The sequence below is a fragment of the Micromys minutus genome (assembly GCF_963924665.1).
Source record: "Micromys minutus genome assembly, chromosome: 12".
Taxonomy (NCBI): Eukaryota; Metazoa; Chordata; class Mammalia; order Rodentia; family Muridae; genus Micromys; species Micromys minutus.
Window position 1 is genome coordinate 9,044,398 of NC_137981.1, and position 13,630 is coordinate 9,058,027.

At 44.2% G+C, this 13,630-nt stretch overlaps 1 protein-coding gene across 2 annotated transcripts in view; it reads left to right on the forward strand.

Moving 5' to 3' along the window:
- The window catches only part of THRB (thyroid hormone receptor beta), a 319,875-nt gene that overhangs the window by 276,408 nt on the left and 29,837 nt on the right, over positions 1-13,630 (forward strand). For both annotated transcript variants that reach the window (XM_080926715.1, XM_080926716.1), the window contains exon 5: positions 8,278-8,378. In XM_080926715.1, the coding sequence (XP_080782841.1) occupies positions 8,278-8,378 (101 nt within the window). The remainder of the gene's footprint in view (positions 1-8,277; positions 8,379-13,630) is intronic.

Sequence of the window (13,630 nt, forward strand, 5' to 3'; positions counted from 1 at the left end):
AAATAAAACGGGTCTGAATCATTTGGCTAAATCACCTTTACAAGAAAACGTACACTTAATTACATACCAAATGCATGAAGCGAGGGTTTCCCAGCATTGGCAGTATGGACATCCAGAGGCAGACAGTTCTGGGCTGTGTCTGCTGTCCTAGGCCTGCAGGAGGGCTAATGGGGGCTCTGGTGTCTGATCTTAGGCTAGAGTAGCATTCACCCACACACCCAGCTGTGAAAACCTATTCTGTACTGTTCCTAAGCATGCCAAAGATGCTAGGCTCGCTTGCTTTACCCCGTAAAATGCACCTCCACAGGGATACTACCTGAATCCATGAGTGTTGTCCTGAAAAATATTATGCTTGGGAAATTAACAATCCACATTTTAAAATGTGTGTGTGTGTGCGTGCACACAAAAGTGCAGTTGCATGTGAGCCTGGGTGCCAGAGGAGGCCTGTGGGTGTTAGATCCTCATGGGTCTGGAATCACAGACAGTTGCGATCCACCAAGTGTAGATGCTGGGAAATGAACACAGGTCCTCAGTAAGAGCGGCGGCTGCTCTTAACCACTGAGCTGTCTCTCCAGGCCACAGTGGCCCACATTTTTAAGGCTCTGACTTCTAATCTTATTGTGAATAGAATTTCTGATTTTAAAAAGAACTTGTCTTTCTAAAGTATGGAGGAGAGGAAATACTTGTGGGCACAATGGAGAAGTCCAAAGCCAACCAGAGGCCACTGCGCCGTTTCTGGCTGCACTGTTTCTGGTGACACTGTCTTTTCCGTCCTCACCACCGTTACTTGGTGCTCCTGCTTAATGACCTGTGTCTCCTCAACGTAGTGATCTTGCTGGTGTCGTGTCTAAAACATGAGTGTCCCAAGATACTGAGGGCAGACAGTATCCTTTCGCATCCGTTTAGTCTGACACTTTCTCAGACGTACAATTTTATCCGCTTCATGATGAGCCTCCACTTCCTTTCATGAACTACTTCTGCCCTTCTGATCCCGATAAAGATGAGCAGTCTGTGAGGTGTTTCTTTACTTTTAAGGAGATGGCCTTGAACAAAGTTACACAACCTGCAACTGTGTGCACCGTGCTGGAGTGCATGGGATGTGGTGCGCGCCAGAAAACCGGGCAGGGCCCTCCTGCGTGGGGAGGTGGGCTGTCTGCTCTGCTGAGAGAACGTGGGTGTGCTGGGAGACCACTCGTCTATTTCATATGATGCAAGAAGTGTGGATTCTATATTTCTACAGCAATGTTTTACACTTTGGCTTCGTTTATCTTAATATTATGAGCCAAACGCTGTAGACTCTGTGTGTGCTTTTGATGAAACCCTGAGTGAAATTCATCCTAGCAACCTATTTCCTTTCTTAGTGATTTTCTCCTCCAGTATGTCTGTCCTTACTGTGGATAGAAAGGTTATAGTGGCCACTAAGATTCTGAGGCTACCAGAAAGCGAAAAACAAGGACAGCCAGGAATCCTTCCTTGCATGTGAAGCTGTAATGGCTGAGCCTGTCACACCCAATACTCAAGGCTGAGGCAGAAGAAGCATAAAGTTCAAGCCTGGACTACAGAGGAAATTCAAGGAAAGCTTCCACATATTACTGTGTTGCCTGTGACAGAAAATAAAAGGGAAACTGGAGGGCTGGATATGTAATTCAGCTGCTTGATGCTTGCCTAGCATGTATAAGACCTAAGTACCACAGAAGAAAAACTGAACATACACACACACACACACACACACACACACACACACGATAGCAAAGCCTACCCTAAATAATTCAAGACTGCTGTGTCTCTTCCTACCCTAGGAGCTCCCGAGAGGCCCAGAGGCCATGTCACAGTAAAACCCTTCTCCTTTCGGTGTTAATCTCTGGCCTGCCTGCCAATGCTTTTGATACTCTATTCCCAAGGCATAGAAGGTTGAGCCTTAGACTTAAGTGTGTGTGTGTCTCATCACCAGTGGCTCAGCCAGCTGGAAGGTAAGATGACAGTATGTGACCCTGGAGAGTGGTGTGGGGTACGTAGTGGCTGTCCTAAGGACCTCTGCCAAGTGAGAGCCTCTGAGACAGTTTTGCAGAGGCTGGGCACATCACAATAATCTATAAAGGTCTCTAAAGTGAGTAGTGACTCAGGTTTTGCTCAGTACTTTACATGTAGTAGTTCTGCAGTTTGTCGAAGAAATGAACAGATGGATAGATGGGTTGTTTAATTAATTGATGTGGTGTTTATCCGAGGGTTAAAGATTAAGGCGACGAAAAGCTCGGTTCCTAATACCAAGAATTAAATGTAAAAGGAATCAGGATTAGCATGTTAGGAAAAGGCTAAGCCATTCACAAGGCTTTTAATTATATAAAGAAACACCGTGAAGAAATGAGCTTAAATTAGAAGTCTGAACTGTGGTTTGAACTGTACAAGTTCAACATAGAATTGGAAAAATGGCTAAGCACAGCAATAATTTAGCTTCTCTGGAAGTGTTAAAATGCAGCCTCACCCTGAGTCTCAGCTCACCCATAATTCTTGATGCTCTGAGCTGTTACTTCTGCATTATGAATCAGAGTCCGCCTGAATTGTTTTCTAGAGCTAGTGGCTGGTCCTCTTTAGTAGTCAAACTTGAAGAGGTGGTTACTCACATTATCAGTGTCTGTTCTCAGATCACACATCACACTGTGACCATGGTGGCACAGAATGTCTACAAAGAATTAAAGAGAGCACAGAGTTTATGGAGGCCTTGCCAGAGGCAGACACCTGACAGGGATGCAGGGTCCCTGCAGGTAGTTACACAAGCTTTTAAAGAACCTGTTTGGGATCTGCTGGACTCCAGCTGCAGAGACACTGCTTCGCCAAGCTGCATGACACTGGACAGGACACATAGGACCAGACCAGACCCATTGGACTTCCGAGAAAGTGGGAAGTGCAGCATTAAGCAGCGAGGGCCAGCCCGAGCCGAGGCCTCACTGACGGTTGGTCTCTACCTACTGGTTACTGGATGTGCACAAGTATAATGCACACTTGAAGATGGCAGGTCAGATTGATGGGGTCACGGCCCTGCAAGTGTGTGTGTCTCCCTCTGTACGGTCCAAGTAAGAGTATTGTATTCCTGTGTGCTGTATCTGACAAACCCTTGGGTCACATTTTTCTGATATGGCTTTAATATGTCCATGTGTGCCTGTATCTTCGCAGCTGACCTTGATGGGTTTATAGGTGGTTTTTGGTTTTTGGTTTTTTTTTTTGTTTTGTTTTGTTTTTTTTACATTTAGGGGTAAGTTGTTCATCATTTATGCTTCATGGGTGATGCTGCCAGGCAATGGTGTCTACACAGAAACGCAACATGGAGTCGCCTGCCTCTGTACTTGCTCTCAGTGTGAAGCCAAAGTTGCTTCTAAAATAAGGTCTCCCTTCTTAAAAAGAAAAAAAAAATCAACAAGTGTATAGCACGCACTCAGAGTGGGTACACCTAGACCTTAAATCATTAATAAATCAAGGGCTAAGAAGATAGTCTTGTGGCAGTTTATGGTATTTAAAAATCATTATGTTCAATCTATACACACCAAGAAAGCTTTGACTATTTTTATGTTACGTTTAGTTTTACATGTACTTTATGCTTATGGTAACTAGTAAGATTTCAATGCATACTATCAAACCTATAAAAAGATCAAGTACTATATATTCATATGGTTTTATTCCAAAATGCTCTTAAAAATCTGTACATGTATCTTTCTTTTTTCTAAATTAAGTTGTAAGGGAAAAAACATAAGGTCTCCCACCTAGAGCAGGACACATCCTGGAAGCTGCCATTCCCCACACTGTGGGGTAACAGAGTCCTACTCAGCCTGATTTGCATATGTCACCTCTGGGTACATCTTCTCTCTGACCTATCCTATAGGCATGCTTCCTGTAGGGATCAGGACTGGTCCAACCAAGCAAGTAGTCTATTCTGAGGTTAATGCCAGTCAGGCTTGAAAGGTATCTATGCCCAGGCATCCCTTCAGGGGCAGAAACTTCAATTCTACATCTGTCACCAAGATTAATCTATGTCATATCCTGTTGCTCACTTATTGTGAGTCTGTTATGATTACAGGAAGGGCCAAGTGTTCTCCAACGACCTGCCATACTGCATAATTCACTCAAAAGAATGACCCTAGCCAGGATTCTGGTTTATCCCCAAAGGAAATGCACTGGATCAAATATCAGTCAGAAAACAAATACAAAGCTCTTGCTTTCCATACCCTAAGTCCTCCAAAAATATTTTAGTTTAATCAGTCTTACCTGCAACATGAATGAAACGTAAACATTCTGCTACATGAAGTCCAGTCACGAAAGACCAACTAGAGTTTTACCCCGTTTGTCTGACATGCCAATAGTTGACAGATATGGAGAGAGTAGTTTAGTGTAGTCTGGGACAATAGGGGTGGGGACGATGGGCGAAATGATAGGATGACATTTAAAGGCACAGGGTTTCTTTAGGGATAATTGAAGTAGTCTAAGATTAATACGTGGTGGTAGTTAACACAATGTGAGTATACTAAAAGCCACTGGCTTGTTTTTTACCTTTGTATTATGCCATAGTAAAGTTGTTACGAAAAGATTCTTAAAACATAATATTTTACTATATTAACCCATTCTGATATTCAAGACATTGAGCAATTAATCAAATGAGCCAAATATTAACTAAAAACTCAATTTTCCAGTCCTTTTTGAACAAACAGATGGAGCTTGCTTCCTTAAACATTGGCTTGAGAGGCGGAGGATGCAGCTCAGCTGTAGTGTGATTTACAGCCCCCACTACCACATACTCAAGCTAAAATACATAGAGATATACACCTAAAAACAGGGGCAAAGATGCACGCTTGATGGCCTGGCATAGTTTATAGTCTGAAGAGTAACTCATACAAGGACTCGGGAGCTGGGCACTGCAGTCAACCCTGAACTCTGCGGATTGCTGGGGACTTTCGCTGGTTCTTCATAACTTGTGATCATTTTTCTGATGTTGACCTAGGACAATGGGATGCACAGATTCTCAGGCGTGCAATTCAGAACACATCTCATGTCTGATCTAGACATCCAATCCCGTTATGTCACTTGCGAGAGTCCGTATTTGACAATGAAGCTAATGTCTGCACATTCCTTGTGTGGCCCCACTGGCAGCACGTGACCCACTATGACAGGGCGCCATCCCTGCAGGCAGAGCAACCGGCATGCCATTACCTGTGCCTTCGATAAATAAGATTGTTCAGTTAATACTGCAGAGATGCTGATTGGAATGCACTAGAAGGACCAAGCCCCACCAGTTCCCGGTGCAAAGGTGGCTGATTGATAAAGGGCACCGGATCAATGCCACCCACCAGGAAAAGAGAAGAGCAAAGCATTTCTCCCGTGTCAGTATGTGAGCATAGCCTGCTTTGCCCTCCCCTCACTCAGTGAGTACTGCCATGGTGTACTCAGTGAAAAATGTTTCCCCCGGCTTCATATGTGGTTCCCTTCTTCCCTGCATTGCTTCTTGTCGGGGTATCAGAGCAACCGAAAAGAAACTAGCACCCCAGCTATTAGTTGGATTCCAAAATCCACAAGAACCCTCAAGGTCAAGGGAGCACCTAAATAAACTGTTATTCTATCGAGAGGAGGGCATCTTCAGTGCCCTTCTGCCAGAGCCAAAGGACAATCCCAGCAGGTATGGTGAGGTCACAGGAAGGATAAAAGGGAAAGATCAATCCCCTGCATTTCTCCAACTTTTGTTCACGTCCCCAGACAGCATAGCCCCGAGTAGGCAGGCAGGGTTCACAAACCACAGCCCGCAGTTGGTTCTGGCATCTTCTTTCCCTGAGATATTTGCAGCAGCACCAAGAACTCAGAAACCTCTAGGCTGGCTTAACTGTGTAGCAGAGGCCACAGCACAACTCTCCTGAAATCAACAGCTTTTCTAGCTACCTTTACCTGCAAGATAGTTGGCTAATGATTTCACTTAGTTGTTGTTTAAAGGTTCCCCTGTTCTTTGTGGCTAGTTGTCTGTGTGCCAAGCGTGTGCATGGGCACATTGCACGGTGCCAGTTCATTTGTGCCCGTTAAAGCAATCTCTAGTCGTTACTTTTCTGTTGGTGCAACCAGACGTCTGACAAAAGCAACGTGCAGGAGCGAGGGTTTCTTGGAGTTCACGGTTTAAGGAGGATTCAGGATAGAGTGGCAGATAAGGTATGCAGGAACATGAGACAGCCATTCTGTTTAGCAGGACACTGAGAGAAATGAAAGAGACTGAGTCCGCACCTCCCCCACCCCCACCCCTCTTCATCTTAGTCACCCCACGTTCAGCATAGCTCTTTCTAGCTCAGCTAAACCTTCATGAGACTCCCTTATAGACACGCCCAGAGGTGTGGCTTCTATGTTGTTCTAAACCTAGTCAAGTTGACCATGAAGGTTAACCATTACATCTTCCTACTAAGTGTGGCTGGTCTCAGTGTGGTCTCCAGGTTCAGTTCTCAGCAGTAATGTAGAGAATCTTCTCATGGTCTTTCACTCACCTTCCCTTCCCTCTCTTGCTGAGAAGAAAACAAACAAACAGAGCTAAAGAGGCAGAACTTACAGGATCCCCACAGCAAGAAACTGTTTTAGTTGTTCCTCTATTCCATGTGCCCACCACAGTGCTTAGTACCACATGGACTAAATCAGTCCTGACTATAGTCATTAATGAATGAACAACTGAAGACAAACCATCCCCTTCCTTTATTCCCTTTTGCTCTAGGTCTCTCCTGGAATTCTTTTTTTTAAGCCCGATGAGGGACTGGAGAGATGGCTCAGCCATTAAGAATGCCAAAGTTTCGTTCCCAGCACCCACTCTGGGCAGCACAATTGCCTGAAGCTCCAGTTCCAGGGAAACAAATGCTGTCTTCTGACTTTCATGGGCACCTACATACATGTATACATGCCAACCCCACAGATACATACACATAAAATTACACTTTTTCTAACCTTTAAACATGGTAATAAGTAAAATAATAATAAAAGGAAATAATAAAATGCTTGACAAGACATTTGGCCAACAGATGAACATCATTTGAAAGATGGAAAACAAACTAGGAAACGTTGTTGATCTAAATCACAGTCAGCAGGTTACCCTGCAAAGCCCACCCTGTGCATCTGGCACACCCATGCTTTCCTACCCATGGGAGCGACGTCATTTCTAAGATATAAAGGGAAGGATTCGTTTCCTTCTGTTTTCTCTGTGCCGTTTCTACTTTAAAACACAAACGAGTCAAAGGTGACCTGTTGTCACAAATGGTTGCTGAAAATGCCCTAGCAAAATATATAGTCACATCTTCTTAACCTTGGAGATCTTGGTTGGCACTCAGAAAAGTCCCCTGAACCCAAGACCTGGCTAAGCACCCAGACCAAGGGGAGGTTTCATTTCTGCTACCTGTCCACATTCACACCCCAACAAACCATGCACTTCCTTTTCAATGTTTTCATCTTATCTAAGGGCTCGTGCGTCTTTGGTATGTGTGTGGGCATGTGGCCATGGGCTCCACATGAACAGGAAGAAACAGGCACAGACAGGAAGAAGCCTGCTTCTGGTGTTATTTTTAACCTGAGCCTTCTGAGCGAGTTTGATCCACCAACCCAGAAACAAAGGGAGTCGCTGTGGTTAGGTTCTCTTTCCTCGGTCAACAGAACTTATACTCTCTTCCTACACAGCAATGTTGGCTGTGTGTCCGTTTGCCAAGCTGCCTCAGGTACCGGTGTTCATCCCTCTCCAGCTCTGTGATCTTTTGAGGAAACCAACACAGAGCATCCTGGCACCAGCTGTTAGAAGAGGTGGATCGCAGCCTGTTCTGTAGTATCTCCCGTGACCCTAAGGGAAGCTCAACTCCTTTGAGCCAAAGTCTTCACCTGGGAAGTACTTGATATTGTAATAAACAGAGCTACTTTGTTGCCTGGTTTCTTGACTTGAGAAAGGGTGGCATCTTAAGGGTATATTCTGAAATAAGTTCTGTGAAAGAGACTGATAACCAAGTTCCCATACCTGTGCAGCAGCTGCCTCAGATCTCTCCCCCTCCCCACCACTCATGGACCCCCATGACTCATGGACCCCCACTCCCTGCTTAGATGATGCCCCTTCAACAAGCAGGATCCCCATGTTTAAAACAAGTTGTATTACTCCAAATGCTAGTTGGCTTCATTGAGTCTTTTTGCAGTTATCACCTCTAAGCAAAGTAATCTCATGTCTGGTTGAGCAAAGCAGGTGTCTCTGCTTTAACATGATACTGTTCCTTCACCTTCCTCTTTTGTCTTTTGCAGGGTATATCCCCAGCTATTTGGACAAGGATGAGCTCTGTGTAGTGTGTGGGGATAAAGCCACAGGGTACCACTACCGCTGCATCACCTGTGAAGGCTGCAAGGTACGTATGTGCCAGCATCCCAGCACAGACCATGGTGTGCCAGCATCCCAGCACAGACAGACCATGGCATAGCACCTGTCCTCTCCCAGACAGCCACTGGAACTCAGGCTTACAAAAACAAATGTCAACATTAATGGCCTCTGGCATCCAGGGGCCCTCTTTATTTCTGATGTACCCAAGATCTGATTTTTCCCTTTTCCTAAACCATGAATAACTAAATGGAATTTTGCAATACCGTGGTGTTTTGTTCTTGTGGTTTTCAAACAGACAGACAACTAACAGAAAGAGAATAAATTAATAACACGTCCTTTTGAGCATTAGAGGGTACTTTTTAAATATCCAATCAACCCGCTTCACTGTTCCTCCTCCTGTTTTATGTGCACTGACTGAAGAGACAAGTTAGCTCCACAGCCTTTCCGCTGTGACTGCACGTCTGTGCCTACGTCTGAGGGTTCCATTAGGCAGAATCTTTGAAGCCACTTAAACTCAATTATGTTCCAGAGTTTATTCAAAGTGGCTCTCAGCAGAGCCTGCAATCAATGGAGTCAGTTTGCTGTCAGGGAATCTTGTGCTCTGCAAACTTTTCTTTGGGAGATTCTTGACAAAAACATCCTGGTCTATTCACATCTTCAAAGGGAGCCTACATCTGCCTACTTACAATCTTAATCAGCAAAATGAAGATAAGCATTATAGAAAAGATCTTTAGATCTATCAACCTAGATTAGAAAATAAAAACAAGAAACTCAACCCAGAGTAGTGCTGTGCACATGATGCTGTCTGTGCAAATGGGGATGTATTCTAAAACAGGGCAGACACTATCTCCTGTAGATCTTATAGTAAAACGTGTATTAAAGGTTAAAAAAGAAGAAAAAAACTTTCCCTCCTCTTCCACCTCTTCCCTTCCCTTCTTCCACGACCCCCCTGCCTCCCTTACCTTCCCTTTTTTCTTCCACCTCTCCTCCGGACTCCCCCTGCTCTCTTACTGCCCTTGTCTTTAAGCCCCGCCCCCAAGCCACAATTTACAGGTTGGCTGCATCCACATTAAGGTGGGCTCCATGTTCCTAGTGGGAGATTTTCCCTGCACACTCAGGGGCACTGCTTCAACTACAGAGACTGTTTGAAGGTTTCTTTCTGGGGGTCCTGGGGCCTCATGGGCCATTCGCCATCAGCTGGAAGCAAAGGGCTTCCCTTCTCTAAGATCCTTTAGATATGGAATTTTCAGAGGACAACACTGGGCTAAAAGTTGTGTTGCTTTTTATCCGAAAACAAGATTTTCGGATGTTAAAAAGCTAATCACGAGTCTTGGCTGTCTATTAATTAGGAGATTTGCAAACCTGCTCTTGAAACCAAGGTCTCCTTGCTTCATTTGAAAGGACTCGGCTAGCTTGGCCTGGTTCTTCAATCCTGTAGTTCCAGCTACTTAAGAAACTGTCACAGGAAAAGCAAAGAGTGCTGGAGACCGTGTACAGCAACAGAGCATCATGCCCAAGCAGTTCCTGACACAGGACAAAAAGGAAGCATTAAAATTATGGTACTTGGGTTCAGTCTCTCCTTTCCAAAGATCAGTGATTGAAGCTAGTAATTGAAATTAGCCCTTGGGGGTTTTCTTTGTTTGTTTGTTTTCTAAATTGGCACCAATGGATAAAACTTCACAGTCTGCTTACACAACATTACAGTGCCTTTACAACATCATAAGATAAAGTCTGAATTAAGAGAAAACAATGAAAATTCAATGTAACTCTTAAATCCCCCATGCGATTCTCAAGTTTAGCTGTGCTTATAACAGAGTACATTTCCAGGAACTGCCCTAACAAAGACAGACTTTTCATCCATGGCCTTCCCTTGATAAAGTCAACTAGCCTCTCCAAAGACTACTGGGTGTTTAGAGACCTGATTCAGCTGAGATGCTCCCATTGTGAAGAGATGGTTAGGTGTTTAATTCCTGCTTCACCAGAGTTCCCAGGACCTACATCAAGCAGCTCGGAACTAACCAGCGTTCCAGCTTCAGGGGATCTAAAGTCCTCTCCTGGCCTCTGAGGGTGCCTGCCCATGTGAGTTCAACACATACACACACGTACACACATGCAAAATCCTGACATCGGATCAGAGCCCGTTTGTAGGTTGTCTCCATCACATGGAACCTAGGAGAATGGCTTCCTCAGTGTGATACAGAAGCAACTTGGGAAAAGGGAAAAGGTTTTCAAACTCACAGTTTATTCAAACCTATAGTATATATGGCCAGAATGTGCATTGCCTTAGCAATAGAAAGATTTGGGAGTTTTTAACTCTGCTGTGAGGTGTAACTTTTTGCACACTTTGCACTTTGTAGAAGGAAGGTCGATGTTGCCATATAACAAACTATTTCTAAAGAAAATGTGACAATATTACTTACAGTGCTTTTACAGCACAACCGTAAGATAAAATTGAATTGAGTGAAAACATAATGAAAAGTCAACGTGAGCCTAAAATCTCCTGAGCCATTCTAACCTTTAGGTTTGTGAACTTTCTAAGAGGCAGGACAGTGTCCAAACTGTCCCCATTCTAACATCTAACTTGAAGTTTCTCATTTCCTGCTGCCTGTGGTCAAACTAAGCAAAAGCAAGGGTGGGGGAGGGGATCTACGTGGCTTAACTTGCAGGCCCCAGACCATTGAAGGAAATTTGCTGGAGTCAGGCAGGACTGTGAAGCAGAAACATGGAGGAAGACTGAGTCTTTTACAACTCAGGGTCACCTACCCAGAGAACAGTGCCACCCATCGTGAGTGGTGGGCAATCCCACAATTGTGACTCTTTCAGTTGACTCTAAGTTATGTCAAGATGGAAGCTAAAAATGATGGACAGTAACAAAGAGGCCCTTTGAGAGAGGAGGAGAGGGGGAGAGAGAGAGAGGGAGAAGGTAGGGCTTCTGTTTTGAGACAGGGTTTCTGTGTGTAACCCTGGCTGTCCTGGGACTTGGTAAACCAAGGTGGCTTCAAACTCAGAGATCTGCCCAGAGTGCTGGGATCAAAGGCCTGCACCACCACATTTAGCTACATAGAGGTCCTTATGTCCAGTTAGTCTACCATCTGGGACCATTAAGAAATTAATCTGACTCTGAGTACAGAAACATTTTTGTTGTAGGTTTTGAGGGCAAGTTCTCCATTCATATACAAGTCACTGAAACACATCCTTTCTTATCCCTTAAGAAAACTCTCTTGTCGGTTCACGGGTGGGTGGGTGGTTTTGGTGCTCGGGGGTTAACTCAGAGCTTCACGTGTGTTCAACATGTACTATGCTGCCGAGCCACACCCCCAACCCCTGAAATGCTTTTGCACATCTTTATCTCCGGGAGTTAATTTTCATTGCTTTTTAGAATTAAGAGACCTATCATCTTTACATCTAACCAAAAGTAGCACCCCTTCATCCCATGCCAAAAGATGCTCTTCCACAGATTAGAATAGTGCTTAGAAGGGATTTGGTCCATGAACATCAATCAGAGGTAGGAAAGGGTGGTACTCGAACCCCATTTTCTACAAAAGCAAGTCCTCATTCCATTAAAGAATACACAGAATACCTTGTTGAGACACAAGATCCTGCTCATTCTGTGACAGCCCTGCTCACCCTGGCCTTGGCTTTGGCATGGTCTTCATAGGCATCCAGTGTAAGGGAGAAAGGGGTTTGTCAGTGTTTCTCCTCAGCAGCTGTCCGTATTTTCCCTGGCTAGCTTCTAGATAAACATGTGTTCCTCCAGAAGGGGGCGTTGTCCTGCTCCTTCTCAGTGCATATCATCCATCTTGCCAAAAATGACTGTGTGTGTATGAGTGTGTGTGTGTATGTGTGTGTGTGTGTGTATGTGTGTGTGTATGTGTGTATGTGTGTATGTGTGTGTGTATGTGTGTGTGTATGTGTGTGTGTATGTGTGTATGTGTGTGTGTATGTGTGTGTGTATGTGTGGTGTGTATGTGTGTATGTATGTGTATGTGTATGTGTATGTGTGTGTATGTGTGTGGTATGTATGTGTGTGTATGTGTGTGTATGTGTGTGTGTATGTGTGTATGTGTGTGTATGTGTATGTGTGTGTATATGTGTGTGTATGTGTATGTGTGTGTGTATGTGTGTGGTATGTATGTGTGTGTATGTGTGTGTATGTGTATGTGTGTATATGTGTGTGGTTTGTATGTGTGTGTGTGTGCATGTGTGTGGTTTGTATGTGTGTGTGTGTGTATGTGTGTGTGTATGTGTGTGGTGTGTATGTGTGTGTATGTGTGTGTGTGGTGTGGTTTTGTTGTTGTTGGTTGGTTGGTTGTCCCCTATGCTCCCTGGGACAGAGTCATAGTTAGGGAAGAGAAACCACAAGAAAACTTGCCTTTCATGTGACATGGCCCTCTGGGCAGATTCACCAGCTCTGCACTTGGGGGAACTTGGCTGATGGCTCTCATCCACTGCTTGAGTGTGGTTCCTGAGCCTGTAACCGCAGATCCACATCACTGAGAGACATGCACACGTTTAAGAATACACATCCCCAATTCATAGAGATTTCTTGTTAGAATGTGATTTTGAAAAAAAATTATATATATATATATATATATATATATATATATATATATATATATATATATATATCTTTTAAAAATCATAGATATAAGTCTTGGTTATTCCTGCTTTGCTCAATATAAGGTTCTACTCTGGACCCTCCAATTGCAAGGAAAAGCTTTGTCTGAGTGGGGGCTATGTATGTGCCCACAGCCAAAGCCAAAACCTTAAGTGAAAGAATGAAAATGGGCAAAATCTGGGGCAACTGGTATTTATCTTTAGAAGTGAGAGCCACGGCCCCCTTTGAGTAAAGAACTCTTTTCAGATGGGTTTGTTAGATTCGATCGTTAGATTAGATAATTTGTTAGATTAGATAGTTGTGAAGATGAGGAAAAAGAAATTTTTATAGTATCTGCTCATGTAAATAATGCAGCAAAACCATTTCATGTCAAGTGGGCAATTAAGGAAGTGAGATCTGGAGTGCATATGTTCACACATTTGGAATCGGGGATCACAGCATTTGGGGGACTAAACCAGAAAGGTTGCGAGTTCAAAGACATCCAGGGCTATATAGAAAGTTCCAAGCAATCCCTGGTCGTATAGCAATAACGTGGAGAAAACAGTAACATGGAGCACCACTCCTGGGTGGTGAGCCAAGCCACCACATGCTCTGGGGCAACTGATGGAACCTGTCTGAGCCCAGCTTTATCATCCCTACAACAGTGGCACCGTTAGCACTTC